We start from the raw sequence: 13,512 nt of genomic DNA, 5'->3' as shown, positions 1-13,512 counted from the left end.
CAGTAAGGGTTATCGTTATATATGGACTGTATTAGATTTATTCTCCAAACAGGCCCATTTCATAGCACTTACAAAGCTACCATCAGCAGAAAAACTGGCTGAGTTATATATAAATCACATCTACAAACTACACGGATGTCCCAGCCGGGTGGTCAGTGACAGGGGTGTCCAATTCACAGCCAAATTTTGGGAGAAGTTTTTAGAAATGTTAGGGGCAGAAAGGAGCATGAGTTCCGCGTTCCACCCTATGACGAACGGGGCAGTGGAACGCACACAGCAAACACTTGGACAATTCCTTCGCATTTATTCAAACAAAAGACAAAATGATTGGTCCAAGTGGTTGGCATTTGCTGAGTTAGCGTTTAATTCCACGATTCACTCCGCAACAAATAAATCCCCATTTGAGGTAATCTATGGACACGAAGTTCAACCTTTACCCCAATTGCCGAAGTGGCCAGAGAATGGAGGAAAGGGGGCCGAGAAATGGAAAGCTCAAATGCAAGAATGTTGGGACCAAGTGACTGTAGCTTTGAAAGAAGCTCACAAAAAATACAAAACATTTGCAGATCGGAAAAGGAAGGAGGGCGATAAGCTGGAAAGGGGAGACTTAGTATGGCTAAGTACAAAAAACATAAAACTAGGTGTCCTGCTCACTTCAAAGGATCAGTCTGAACGCAGATCAGAGATGGCTGCTCTCAAATCCAATCTTTATTGAAGAACACATGACTTTGGAAAAGTCAGGAATGACCCAATGTTTACATACAACTATTTTTATAACTTTTGATGCTACGTAACACCACACGTAAATATCATCATCAAGTCCCACCCCCAATATCACATTACTACCATTTTCACACACTAAACCAATTATAATTGTTTATACTTTCGGCCCCAAGTTCCCAGGCATATTCTATCTTCTTCTGCCAGGTGCTCCTGGGATTGTTTATGTTATGACTCCCAGTTACAGGGCTGAATTACCAAAGCCCTGTAACTGGGTTCCATGACATGGTGCCCTCCTTTTCTTCGTCCTCCTCTTCGGTTCTTCTTTCATCACAAGCCTGAAACAAAACAATAATTCTATGTGTCCATTTTGTCCAAAGTACCCATATATTTTTTCAGTAAGCTACGATGGAATACAGGGTGTATTTTCCCTAAACTTTTTGGCAATGCCAACTGGAAAGTCACCTCGTTGATAACACCCTGTATTCTAAATGGTCCAATATATTTAGGGCCCAATTTTTTCGAAGGTAGCCCCAGTTTGATGTTTTGGGTACTTAGCCACACTAAATCTCCTTTCTCCAATTTATCACCTTCCACCCTCTTTCTGTCTGCGAATACTTTATACTTTTTATGTGCTTCTTTTAAGGATGCAGTCATTTGACTCCAGCATTCCATCATTTGCGCTTTCCATTTCCCTGCCTCTGTTCCCTCATTCTCTGTCCATCTTGGCAGCTGGGGCAGAGGCTGTATTTCATACCCGTAAACTACTTCAAAGGGGGTTTTATTTGTTGCTGAATGTATAGTCGAATTAAAAGCTAGTTCTGCAAAAGCCAACCACCGAGACCAGTCATTTTGTCTCATGTTAGAGTACATTCGAAGGAACTGCCCAAGTGTCTGCTGAGTACGTTCTACCGCCCCATTTGTCATGGGGTGAAAAGCAGAACTTAAACTCCTTTCTGCTCCTAGCATTTCCAGGAATTTTTCCCAAAATTTTGCTGTGAATTGTACTCCTCTGTGACTGACCACTCTACTGGGACATCCATGCAGTTTGTAAATGTGGTTTATGTACAATTCAGCTAGTTTCTCGGCTGATGGTAGTTTCGTCAGTGCTATAAAGTGGGCCTGTTTAGAAAACAGGTCCAATACTGTCCAAATATAACGATGTCCTTTGCTAACCGGTAGTTCCCCCACAAAGTCCATAGCTACACATTCCCAAGGTCTGGTAGGTTCTGCTACTGTTTGTAATAATCCCATTGGCTTCCCTCCTCTCGATTTATTTCTGGCACAATCATCACATTGAACAACATAATTTTTTATGTCCTTCCTCATCCCTGGCCACCAGCAATGTTTTGCTATTGCTTTTGTTGTTTTTGTAATTCCTGTATGACCAGCGCTCTGGTTGTTGTGAAAACGATGCAAAATCTTGATCCTTAATGTTGCTGGGATATACAGTTTCTTGTTCACAAACCAAAATCCCCCCTTCTGCTCCCCCTGTTCTGCATTGGATGCGATCCACTGGTCTCCTTCATAAGACTGTTTCAGCTCGTTTCCCCAATTATCTTTTCCGTCGAGTTCAACCATAGCAGTGTTCTCCTTTTGGGTTTGTGCTCTTGTTCTGACAGCTAAGCCCCATTGTTTGTCAGAGAATATTGTTCCCTCTTTTGCTGTGGGTATTCCTTCGTGTTGAGGCATGCGTGAAAGAGCATCTGCCAAGACATTCTGCTTCCCTTGAAAAAACTTTAATTGGAAATCGAACCTGCTGAAGTATTGTGCCCATCTAATCTGTTTGGGGGACAATTTTCGAGGGGACTTTAAATACTGGAGGTTCTTATGGTCAGACCAAATTTCAAATGGGATTCCGCTTCCTTCGAGAAAGTGTCGCCAGCATTCTAAGGCTTTTAATATGGCTAGTGCCTCTTTTTCCCATATCGGCCAACATTTTTCAGTTTCGCTGAACTTCCGGGACACATATCCACAGGGTTTTAAGTTCCCATTTTGATCCTTTTGCAATAGTACTGCCCCATACGCACAGTCTGAGGCATCGCAATGGATTATGAAAGGGCTCCTGATATCGGGGTGTTTTAGAATGGGTCCTTCTGTGAAGCATTCTTTTAGGGTTTCAAATGCCTTTTGGCATTCTGGCGTCCAACTTAGTTTGGCGCCAGGAGCTTTTACTTTTGCTGTCTCTCCTTTCCCTTTTGTTTTTAAAAGTTCAGTAAGGGGTGCGGTTATTTGCGCGAAGCCTTTTATGAAGGATCTATAAAAATTTGCAAACCCCAGAAACGATTGCAATTGCCTCCTTGTTTGAGGCACTCCCCATTCTTTTACATCTGATACTTTAGCTGGATCCATAGCTAACCCTTCTGGAGATATCCGATACCCCAGAAAGTCAATTTGAGTTTTATTAAATTCACATTTGGACAGTTTTGCGTACAGCTTTGCTTCTCTTAGTCTCTGCAAAACTTCCCGGACCAATTTCACGTGCTTTTCCTTATCTTCAGTCACAATCAAGATATCATCAAGAAATATGAATACCCCTCTGTACAACAATGGGTGCAGTATTTCATTTATAAGCTGCATAAAGCACCCGCCTCCATTTTTTAATCCGAAAGGTAAAATTTTATATTCAAAATGGCCGAATGCGCAGGAAAATGCAGTTTTCCAAGTATCCTCCGGTTTGATCCTTAATTTATGATATGCTTCAATTAAATCAAGTTTAGTAAATATGCTCCCTTTTTTCAATACGGTAATTAAATCCTTTACTAAGGGCATAGGGTATTTATTGTCCTTAGTAATTGCATTTAAATTTCGATAATCAATGCACAATCTTAGGGAGTTGTCTTTCTTTCTCCTGAATAACACTGGGGCCCCGAGAGGAGAATTGGATGGCTTAATGAAGCCCCGCGCCAGGTTTTTATCAATGTATTTCCTCAATTCCTCCTTCTCCTGCACAGACATGGGATACACTTTTGGTTTTGGTAAGTTTGCTCCGGGGGTTATTTCAATTTCTACTTCTATATTCCTTTTGGGAGGTAATTTACTTGCCTCTTTCTGATTGAACACATCCACAAAGTCTCTGTATTCAGGTGGCAATAGCAGTGGGTCTATTTCACCTTCTTCATCTCCCTCGTCCTCCTCTTCTGCAATCTTGCTTATCTCCCATTGCGTCTGCTGTTCTTTAAATGCTAGGCTCTTTCCTCTCCAATCTACTTCGGGATTTGCCTGTTCGAGCCATGGTATCCCTAATATTACGTGGTGTCAGCTCACCACAGCCGCTCCTGAATGAACACACGAGACTCTCTGTGTTATCACCAGAAACTTTTACTGTAGGAAACATGAACATCAAAAAAGCCAAGAATGGGAGGCTCCGGCCAACCATCCTTTATATACCCTCCCCCTCATTTGAAAAGTCTCTTCCCGCTCAGCAAAACCCCGCGCAAATTCCCCGCCAAGTCCAGCAGCCGTTTCTTCTCCGAGTCCTGAGCCGCAGGTGTCTTATCAATGTCAGTGACCCTGAAACTCAGAGCCACATCCAGGCTCTAGTAGCAGGGTTCTGACATGGCGTCCTCCTCCCCTTCGTCCTGGAAGGAAAAGATTAAACACAACTATTGTTCTCCGCTGTCCAGAGTTCCTTTATACTTTTTTAACAGGCTGCAATGGAATACCGGGTGTACCTTTCCTAGGTCCTTGGGTAGCCTCAGCTCATAGGTCACTTCGTTTATTCTTTTTGCTACCCTGAACGGCCCTATATAGCGTGGAGCCAATTTTTTAGATGGGAACCCCAATTTCAGGTTTTTTGTGCTCAGCCAAACCAGATCCCCTTCGCCCAATTTGTCCCCCTCTCGGCGCCTACGATTGGCAAAGAGCTTGTACTTCTTTTGTGTTTCCCGCAATGCCTCCACCACGGTCTGCCACCCTTGCTTAATTTTGGCCGGCCATTCCTTGTCGGTCTGGCCCTCTCCTTCCTTCCACTCGGGTAGCCTGGGGAAAGGTGCCACCTCCTGTCCGTATACTATTTCGAATGGGGCACGACCTGTGGCCGAATGTACGGCCCCGTTAAAAGCCATCTCAGCAAACGGTAGAAGGTCCGCCCAATCATCCTGTCTATAATTGGTGTACATCCTCAAGAATTGGCACAGTGTTTGTTGGGTGCGTTCGACTCCCCCGTTGGTTGCGGGATGAAAAGCCGAGCTCAGGTTCCTTTCTGCTCCTAACAGCTGTAAGAATTTTCCCCAAAATTTTGCAGTAAATTGGACTCCCCGGTCGCTAATTATTTTGTCGGGACACCCATGTAGGCGATATACATGCTTCACATACAAATCAGCAAGTTTTTCAGCTGAGGGGAGTTTCGGCAGGGCCACAAAGTGTGCCTGTTTTGAGAATAGGTCCAATATTGTCCAAATGTATCTGTGACCTCTGCTGGGGGGTAGTTCGCCTACAAAATCCATGGCCACGCATTCCCATGGCCTCATGGGCTCCACCACCTTCTGCAATAGCCCCTGGGGCTTCCCCGGTGGTGTTTTTCCCTCTGCACATAATTCACACTGCGTGACGTACCCCCTGGCGTCTTTCCTCATTCCGGGCCACCAGCATTGTTTGGCCAACAGTTTAATAGTCCTGGTGGGGCCTAGATGACCCGCACCCTTGTTATCGTGGCACTTCCTTAACATTTCTCGTCTTAAACATTCAGGAATATACAATTTCTTATTTACAAACACCAAATCCCCACACAATTCTCCCTTTTCCTTGTTAGTTTGTAACCATTTGTCCATTCCATACGCTCGCTTCAACTCTTCCTCCCATATTTCTCCTCCCCCCGTGGAAATGGCAGTACGTTTGTTTTCTTTGGCCGCTTGTGCTCGAGTTAGTACTGCCAGGCCCCACTACTTATCTAGGAACAGGCTCCCTTCAGATTCCTGAATTCCTCCCCCGTGCTGAGGCATCCGAGAGAGAGCGTCAGCGAGTATGTTATGTTTCCCCTGGAAGAATCTGAGTCTGAAATCAAAACGGCTGAAATATTGGGCCCATCTAATTTGCTTCGCTGATAGTTTACGAGGGGATCTTAGATACTGTAAATTTCTATGATCAGTCCACACCTCAAACGGTGTTCCACTTCCTTCCAGAAAGTGTCTCCAGCACTCTAGTGCTTTTAGAATCGCTAAGGCTTCTCTCTCCCAAATCGGCCAGTTTTTTTCTGTATCGCTAAACTTTTTTGACAGATAGCCACATGGCTTCAGGTTCCCCCCCTCGTCTTTCTGCAGCAGAACTGCCCCATATGCCCGGTCTGACGCATCGCAATGTAGTACAAAGGCCTTAGACATATCAGGGTGCTGTAGGACAGGTTCCTCAGTAAAACGCTTTTTAAGGGCTTCGAAAGCTTCCTGGCATTCTATTGTCCATGTCAGTTTGGCCCCTGGGGCCTTCACTTTGGCTGTTTCTCCCCTGCCTTTAGTTTTTAACAAATCCGTTAATGGCAAAGTGAGGCGCGCAAAGTCCTTGATAAATGTTCTATAGAAGTTTGCGAACCCTAGGAAGGATTGCAGCTGCTTCCGTGTTTTGGGGGCTTCCCACCCCCTCACGTCTTCCACCTTCGCAGGGTCCATCGCCACTCCCTGGGAGGAAATCCTATACCCCAGAAAGTCTATCTGGTCTTTATTGAACTCGCACTTGGCAAGCTTCGCATACAGTTTCGCTTCCCTCAACTTTTGTAGGACTTCCCTGACTAGTTCTACGTGTTGTTCCTTAGTTCGAGACATTATCAATATGTCATCTAAAAAAATAAAGACTCCCTTGTACAACAATGGATGCAATACTTCGTTGATTAATTGCATGAACGCGGCCCCTCCCCCGCACAAACCGAAGGGGAGCACACGATAATTGAATAATCCGAATGCGCAGGAGAAGGCCGTCTTCCACCTGTCCTCTGGTTTGATCTGCAATTTATGGTAGGCCTCAATTAAGTCCAATTTAGTGAATATCTGTCCTTCCGATAACTGGGCGATCAAGTCCTTCACTAAGGGTAGGGGGTATTTATTTACAGTACTGATTGCATTTAGGCCCCTGTAGTCAATGCAGAGCCTCAGCGTTTGGTCCTTTTTCCGCCTGAACAACACAGGCGCCCCTAGAGGGGAATTTGAAGGCTCTATGAAACCCCTCGCTAGGTTTTTATCAATGTATTTTCTCAGTTCCTCCTTTTCCCTAGCTGACATCGGGTATATTTTTGCCTTGGGAAGCTCTGCTCCTGGGACTAGCTCTATTTTCACTTCAACTCTCCGCTTCGGTGGGAAATTGTCTGCTTCCTTCTCATCAAACACGTCCACAAAATCCCGATACTCTGGGGGTAATTTATCTGCCAGTTCTGCTATTCTGATAGAGTCTTCCTCCCCCCTTTTCCCTGGCTCCCTCTCAACTTCCTGGCTCCCTTCTTCCAAATCCATCCTGAAGATCATGCTCTTATCCTCCCAGTTGATTTGCGGGTTGGCCTGCCCCAGCCACGGCATGCCTAGTATAACATTATAGCTGGCTATTTGTGATATCACAAATGACACCTTTCCTTCCCAACTCCCTATCTTACACTTTACATCTTCGGCACTGTACTTAGCTAACGATCCCGATGCTGTGGATCCGTCCAACTGCGAAAAAGCTATTGGGGATTCTAGGTTCGTTCTTTCGCATCCCAATCCCTCGGCTAATTCAGGGGAGATGATGTTCCTGGAACATCCACAATCCACAAATGCTTTGCAGGTTGCTTGTTTGCTGCCATTTTCAAGCTGAATGGGGACCACTATCATAGCTTTGTCCTGACTTACCAACCCCCCCGAGTGGTGCCTCATCGGTGGTTCTTCCTCGGCGCGTTTTCCTGCCACGGCTCTGGGTTTGGGCTGGCCTCCGCCTTCCCCTTTTCTCTGCCAGCACTCGGCAGCCCTGTGGCCCAACCGGCCGCACACGAAGCAGCCACTCCTGCTGGCGCTCACGTTCCCTGTCGGCTCCGTTCTCCTCCCGGCTGGGGTTGATCCCTCCTTCCGGCTCCCCTCTTTCATCTGCGGCCGCTGCTGTAGCCCTCCTCGGTGCCTCCTCGCCTGGGCCAGCGATGTCTCGACGCGCCCCGCCAGCTGAATCCATCCGCGCAGTGTGTCAGGCTCATCACGATGCACCGCCCAGGAGAGGATCTCCCGCCTGAGACCCTCTTTGAAGAGTTCTATCTTTGTTACTGCAGACCATTCCGGCACCTTTTCGGCGAGGCATTGGAACTCCTCCGCATACTCAGATACCGACCTCTGCCCCTGGGAGACGGTCTTCAACTTCTCCCTCGCCCGGATCTGCTCCAGTGGATCTCGGAAACGGGTCTCCAGGGCCCCCATAAAGCGTCGGAGTGACCCCAGACATGGGTCGCGCCGCGCGTGCAGCTGAACGTACCAGCTGGCCGCTCCCCTCTTCAACACTGCACCAATGGCCCGTATCCGGCTGGATTCCGTTCTAAAAGTGTGAGCATTGTCCTCCATATAGCCCCTCACCGTGGTCAGGAAAAAATCCAGTTCAGAGGACTCTCCCCCAAACTCGATCCTTAGTTCCTCTCGTCTCGGTAGGGGTCCCTGTGGTGGCAATCCCCAATTCTCCGCCCGTCGCAAGCCCCCTTGCGGACCAGTGGGCCCCGCTGCTGCTTCTCTTGGCCCTGTGCCACGCCCGGCATTCGCCAGGGGCACCAGGGTCTCAGCTGGGAGCGTAGCTGGGATTCTCGGAGGTTTTTCCCCTTCGTCGTCACTCTCCTCCACCCGCGTCAGGCTTGTTTGGGTCTTGGGCCGGGCGCCGGGCTCCTTTCGCATTTCCCTTCCCTTCGGTGCTGGGAGGTCTGCAAAGCCCTGGCTGCTTCCCACGCTCACGTCCCACATTGAGCCAGCCCGAAGTTCCCTTCCTCTCTCTGGCTCCGCCAAAAACGCCAGGCGCTCCATCGCCCTCGACATCACTGCCAGGGTGGTCTCCATCGCCGACATCCTCTCCTCCAGAAACACCATCCTTTGTGGGCCTGGGGAAGGTGAACCTTCCTCTCCTCCGGTGCTGTCTCCCCGCACCACTCCACGCCTCTGGGTTACCCCATTTGGCTGGGCATAAGCGGTGGATGACGCCAGGGCCGCCAGCTGGTGGAACTCAGCGTCCGGCTCGGGAGTGGCCCTTTCCGACCTTCCTCCTCCTGCGCCCAAGAGCTCTTCATCCTCCACTTGCATGTTACACCTCACCGCTACAGCGGGATGGTGTCCGATTCTTGGCTTAGTGTCAGCTCACCACAGCCGCTCCTGAATGAACACACGAGACTCTCTGTGTTATCACCAGAAACTTTTACTGTAGGAAACATGAACATCAAAAAAGCCAAGAATGGGAGGCTCCGGCCAACCATCCTTTATATACCCTCCCCCTCATTTGAAAAGTCTCTTCCCGCTCAGCAAAACCCCGCGCAAATTCCCCGCCAAGTCCAGCAGCCGTTTCTTCTCCGAGTCCTGAGCCGCAGGTGTCTTATCAATGTCAGTGACCCTGAAACTCAGAGCCACATCCAGGCTCTAGTAGCAGGGTTCTGACAATATGTGGCAATAGGGGCTATCACAAAGGATATTCTTCCTTCCCATTTGCCTATTTTACATGGGACCTCCCGTATTTCCTTTGTAGATACTTCCCCAGTAGCAACTGATCCGTCTAGCTGCGAAAACGCAATTGGGGAGTCAAGCGCCATCTGCTGGCATTTCAACGCTCCTGCTAACTCTGGAGTTATAATATTCCTGGAACAACCACAATCCACAAATGCCTTGCAGGTGGCCCGATTCTCTAGCCCCGAGAGGCAGATTGGCACTACTATCATGCGTTTGTCCCGACTCACCAATTTTTCTGAAGATTCTGGGGCTCGCACCTCCTCCTCCGCACGCCTCCCGGTTGCTGGCTTGGGCTTTGAGGGTTTTGGCGGCTCCCCCTTCCGTGCCCAGCATTCTGCTGCTCGATGGCCCGTCTTCCCACATACAAAGCATCCCGGTTTAGGTTTGTTGTCGTCTCCTCTGGAGGGAATCCCCGGCCTCCCTCCGGGTCTTTCCTGCTTCCTCGTTTCTCCTCGACCTCTCGCCACCGGTCTTTGCTGGCCGCCGCTGCTCCTGAAGCGCTTTACTTGGGCCAGGGTGGATTCAACGCGCCCCGCTAGTTGAATCCATCCCTGGAGCGTTTCGGGGTCATCTCTGTGCGCTGCCCAGCTGAAAATCTCGGGGCGTAGTCCCTCTTTAAATAATTCCACTTTGGTCACTTCAGACCACTCTGGTACCCTTTCCGCGAGGTGGAGGAATTCCTCTGCGTACTCGGGCACCGTTTTGTCCCTCTGCTTTATTCCTCTAAGCTGGTCTCGAGCTCTCAATTGCTCTAGCCGGTCTCTGAACCGGTTTTCCAGTGCGGCGAGGAAGCGGGGCACTGACCTCAGGCATGGGTCCTGTCTGGCATGTAGTTGCACATACCAGCTGGCCGCTCCTCTCTTTAGTGTGTTGCCGATGGCCCGAACCCTGCTTGCTTCGGAGGGGAATGTGTGTGCATTGTCTTCCATGTATCCCCTGATGCTAATTAGAAAAAAGTTCAGTTCGGCTGATTCCCCTCCGTATTCTAGCTTGAGATCTTCCCTTCTTGGCATCCATTCAGCGGCCCGTTGATGCTGTCTGGGAGGCATGGGGAAGGGTTGCATCGGGTTTCCTTGGATCACGCCGCGCCCCACTCCGGTGGTCATTCTGCGCGGCTCCCGAAATCCTGCCGCCGCTGTCGGCCCTTCCCCCCATCCGCATACTGGCCTCGCTGTAGCCCCCGCATCTCGCCTTTCCCCGTCGTACTGCACATCCTCCTCCTCTTCCTGGATCTCCTGCTCCTCTCCGCCTTCGTCTGCTAATCCACTGGACCCGATCCCTGGCCCCAGTGGTCTTTCCACCCCGACGCCCATCCGGGGGGTTGGGAGCTCTGTTGGAGATGGCGGCCTCAGAGTTCCCAGAGCTCGCTGGCGCTCCACTTCGCGTGCCATTCTGTCTCTGAACTCCAGCTCCTGCCAATATTCCTCGTCTCCCTCGTCCCTTGCCGCCGCGGGACTCTGCGTTGAAGCTCGCTGTCCCCTCTGGCTCCAATCGCCTCCTTTGCTTGGCTCTCTCTCGGCGCCATATCGGATGTGCTCTTTTTGGAGATTCTCTTCCAATATTGGCACTATTCTCCCCACGGTATCCGACAGCCTGGATAAATGAGTTTCCAGGATGGATAACCGCAGGGCCACGGTCTCCGGCATGCTTCCTCCAGATCCCCAACTGGTTTCTGCCGCCGCCGGAACGCCTCTTCCCCCTCTGGGAATCCTCTGGGTCACGCCGTCCGGCTTGGGGTACCCCGTAGAGGAAGCTATGGCTTGCAATGTCTCTTCTGCCAACGGCAGAGCTCCCAGCGGAGGCCCCTTTGCTCCGTCATGGCTTTGATCTCCTTCCCTGCTCATTATCACTTCACTGCAAATTTGCAGGAGGGTGAGAACTGGATTCCTGACTTAATTGTCCTGCTCACTTCAAAGGATCAGTCTGAACGCAGATCAGAGATGGCTGCTCTCAAATCCAATCTTTATTGAAGAACACATGACTTTGGAAAAGTCAGGAATGACCCAATGTTTACATACAACTATTTTTATAACTTTTGATGCTACGTAACACCACACGTAAATATCATCATCAAGTCCCACCCCCAATATCACATTACTACCATTTTCACACACTAAACCAATTATAATTGTTTATACTTTCGGCCCCAAGTTCCCAGGCATATTCTATCTTCTTCTGCCAGGTGCTCCTGGGATTGTTTATGTTATGACTCCCAGTTACAGGGCTGAATTACCAAAGCCCTGTAACTGGGTTCCATGACACTAGGACTACCTTCAAAAAAGTTAAGCCCTAGGTTTATTGGACCCTTTAAAATACAGGGAATCATAAACGAAGTAACCTTCCAATTGCAATTGCCAAAAAGCCTAGGGAAAATACACCCTGTGTTCCATCGTAGCTTACTAAAAATATATATGGGTACTTTGGATAAAGTGGATATATAGTTTCTGTGTTTGTTCTATTGCAGGATCAAGACGAACGGGATACAGAAGAAATCGTAAGACGGGGGGGAAGTACCATGTCATGGGACCAATTCCAAGAGCTGAGTTTGCAAGCTCTTGAATCGGAGCCATAACAAATTACACTCCTCTACATCTCACACGGAACACCTGGCAGCGAAGCCTGGGAAACTCAGGAGAGAAACCAAAACATTTTTGATGAGTAACTGTTTTGTAGTGATGATATTTACGTGTGATGTGACGTTGAAACAAAGGTGATAAAGGTGATTGTATGTAAACATTATGTCATTCTCGACTTTGTTCATGTCGAGTGTTCTTCAATAAAGATCCTGTTTGATAACAGCTACCAGTGGTCTGTCTTCATGCCGGTCGTTTGAAGTGAGCACGACAGAAAACTCAATGATACTCTTCCCTACTCTCAATTCTTTCCATCTTCCCTGAAATATTTTGCCACCCATTTCCTCAAAACCCCTAAATTGCTTTATTAAAATCAATACAAAAATAGATTATAGAGAGGGGACTTGGGCACATTCACCTTCTCCTACCTGCAGTGACTCAAGAGTTAATGGCTGCATGAAACAGTGTTGGACACTGCAGACTCTATCATGGAGAGGCTGACATTTCTCTCTCTTTGGCTTTACACAACTCCACACACTTTCCTTCTGATTGTTTGTGTGTTTTGTTGCTCTGATCCCAAGTCTGCACCATCTGTGGCCCTTGGGGTTACAAACCACAGCACAGTTCCCACACTGTTGCACAGGGCCACAGAAGGCATATATATTCCGCTATGTGTTTCACAGGACTCTTTCTGCCCACATACTTGGTGATATGAAGCGGGACAGAAAGGTGATGCAGGGGAAGCCTGGTGCCAAGAAAGGAGAACAAAATGGCTCAATCCAAAAGAATTCTCCAAATCCTAATGTGTGTTTGGGTGGATCAGTTCTTTTTTAAGGGAAAAAAAGAGAGCTAATTTAATGTTCCATTTATCAAGTCAGGAGTGCCCTGGTCAACATTGTTGCACTTCAAGTGGAATTCAGTCTAGTACAACAAAGACACTAGGCTTGAGCAAATTTTTTGTTAGTTCGTTAAATTCGTTTAAAATTCGTTTCATAATTACTTTTGAATTGATATTGAACCATCTGCTCACTGCCTTACAAATATTACAAATTTGAATAATAAAAGTACCTTTTTTTCGTTTGTTTCTGATGTCTTCGGATGTAGCTGTAGCTCCTCTGAGAGGAGAAGCCATGTTGGCATGCCTCTCAACCAATCAGAGCGGAAGAGGGAGGGAGGGAGAGGCATGGCCATCGATCTGCTAGCATTTTAAAAATGCCATTGAGACGCCCCCCCCCCCCCCGCGGGGACCACACTGGCTCAGTAGAAGCCTTCCGCGAAGCAGGGAGGGAGCGAAGAGAAGAGAGAAGAGACATGCCTGCCTGCGCTTGGCCTTCTCCTCGCCCTGCCTCGCCCTGGAGCCGCCGTTTGGTTTTGCTTCTTCAGCCAGGCTTAAAGGGGAATACCAAAACCAGGCTTGCCTTCCTAAACGGAATCCTTAGAGCCAGAGGATATCCCTTTAAGAGATATCTCCACTGAGGAGATCTCCCGGAAAGGATTCTGGCACCAGCTCAATTGCAACAGATTCAGTGCCATGTCATGTGAGCTGTAGTTTTACAAAGTCCCTAGCCTTCCCTGCAGAA

At 48.4% G+C, this 13,512-nt stretch overlaps 1 protein-coding gene across 1 annotated transcript; it reads right to left on the bottom strand.

Annotated features, from left to right (window-relative positions):
• Positions 1-684: 684 nt before the first annotated feature.
• LOC134299365 (uncharacterized) lies at positions 685-11,637 on the bottom strand. Its single transcript, XM_062982077.1, has 2 exons — positions 9,587-11,637; positions 685-1,058 (listed from the first exon to the last, which is right to left on the bottom strand). Exons 1-2 carry the CDS (start codon positions 11,201-11,203, stop codon positions 975-977), a joined length of 1,701 nt encoding a protein of 566 aa, XP_062838147.1. The 5' UTR covers positions 11,204-11,637; the 3' UTR covers positions 685-974.
• Between the last annotated feature and the right edge of the window lie 1,875 nt (positions 11,638-13,512).

Source organism: Anolis carolinensis, chromosome 5 (genome assembly GCF_035594765.1).
Source record: "Anolis carolinensis isolate JA03-04 chromosome 5, rAnoCar3.1.pri, whole genome shotgun sequence".
NCBI lineage: Eukaryota > Metazoa > Chordata > Lepidosauria > Squamata > Dactyloidae > Anolis > Anolis carolinensis.
This window is presented reverse-complemented; position numbering and strand designations above follow the sequence as displayed.

Coding starts and splice junctions, on each gene's coding strand:
- LOC134299365 (XM_062982077.1), bottom strand. CDS start 11,203: ATGAGCAGGGAAGGAGATCAAAGCCATGACGGAGCAAAGGGGCCTCCG. Junction 1,059..9,586: donor CAGAATCTTCAGAAAAATTG/GTGAGTCGGGAC, acceptor GTTTTGTTTCAG/GCTTGTGATGAAAGAAGAAC.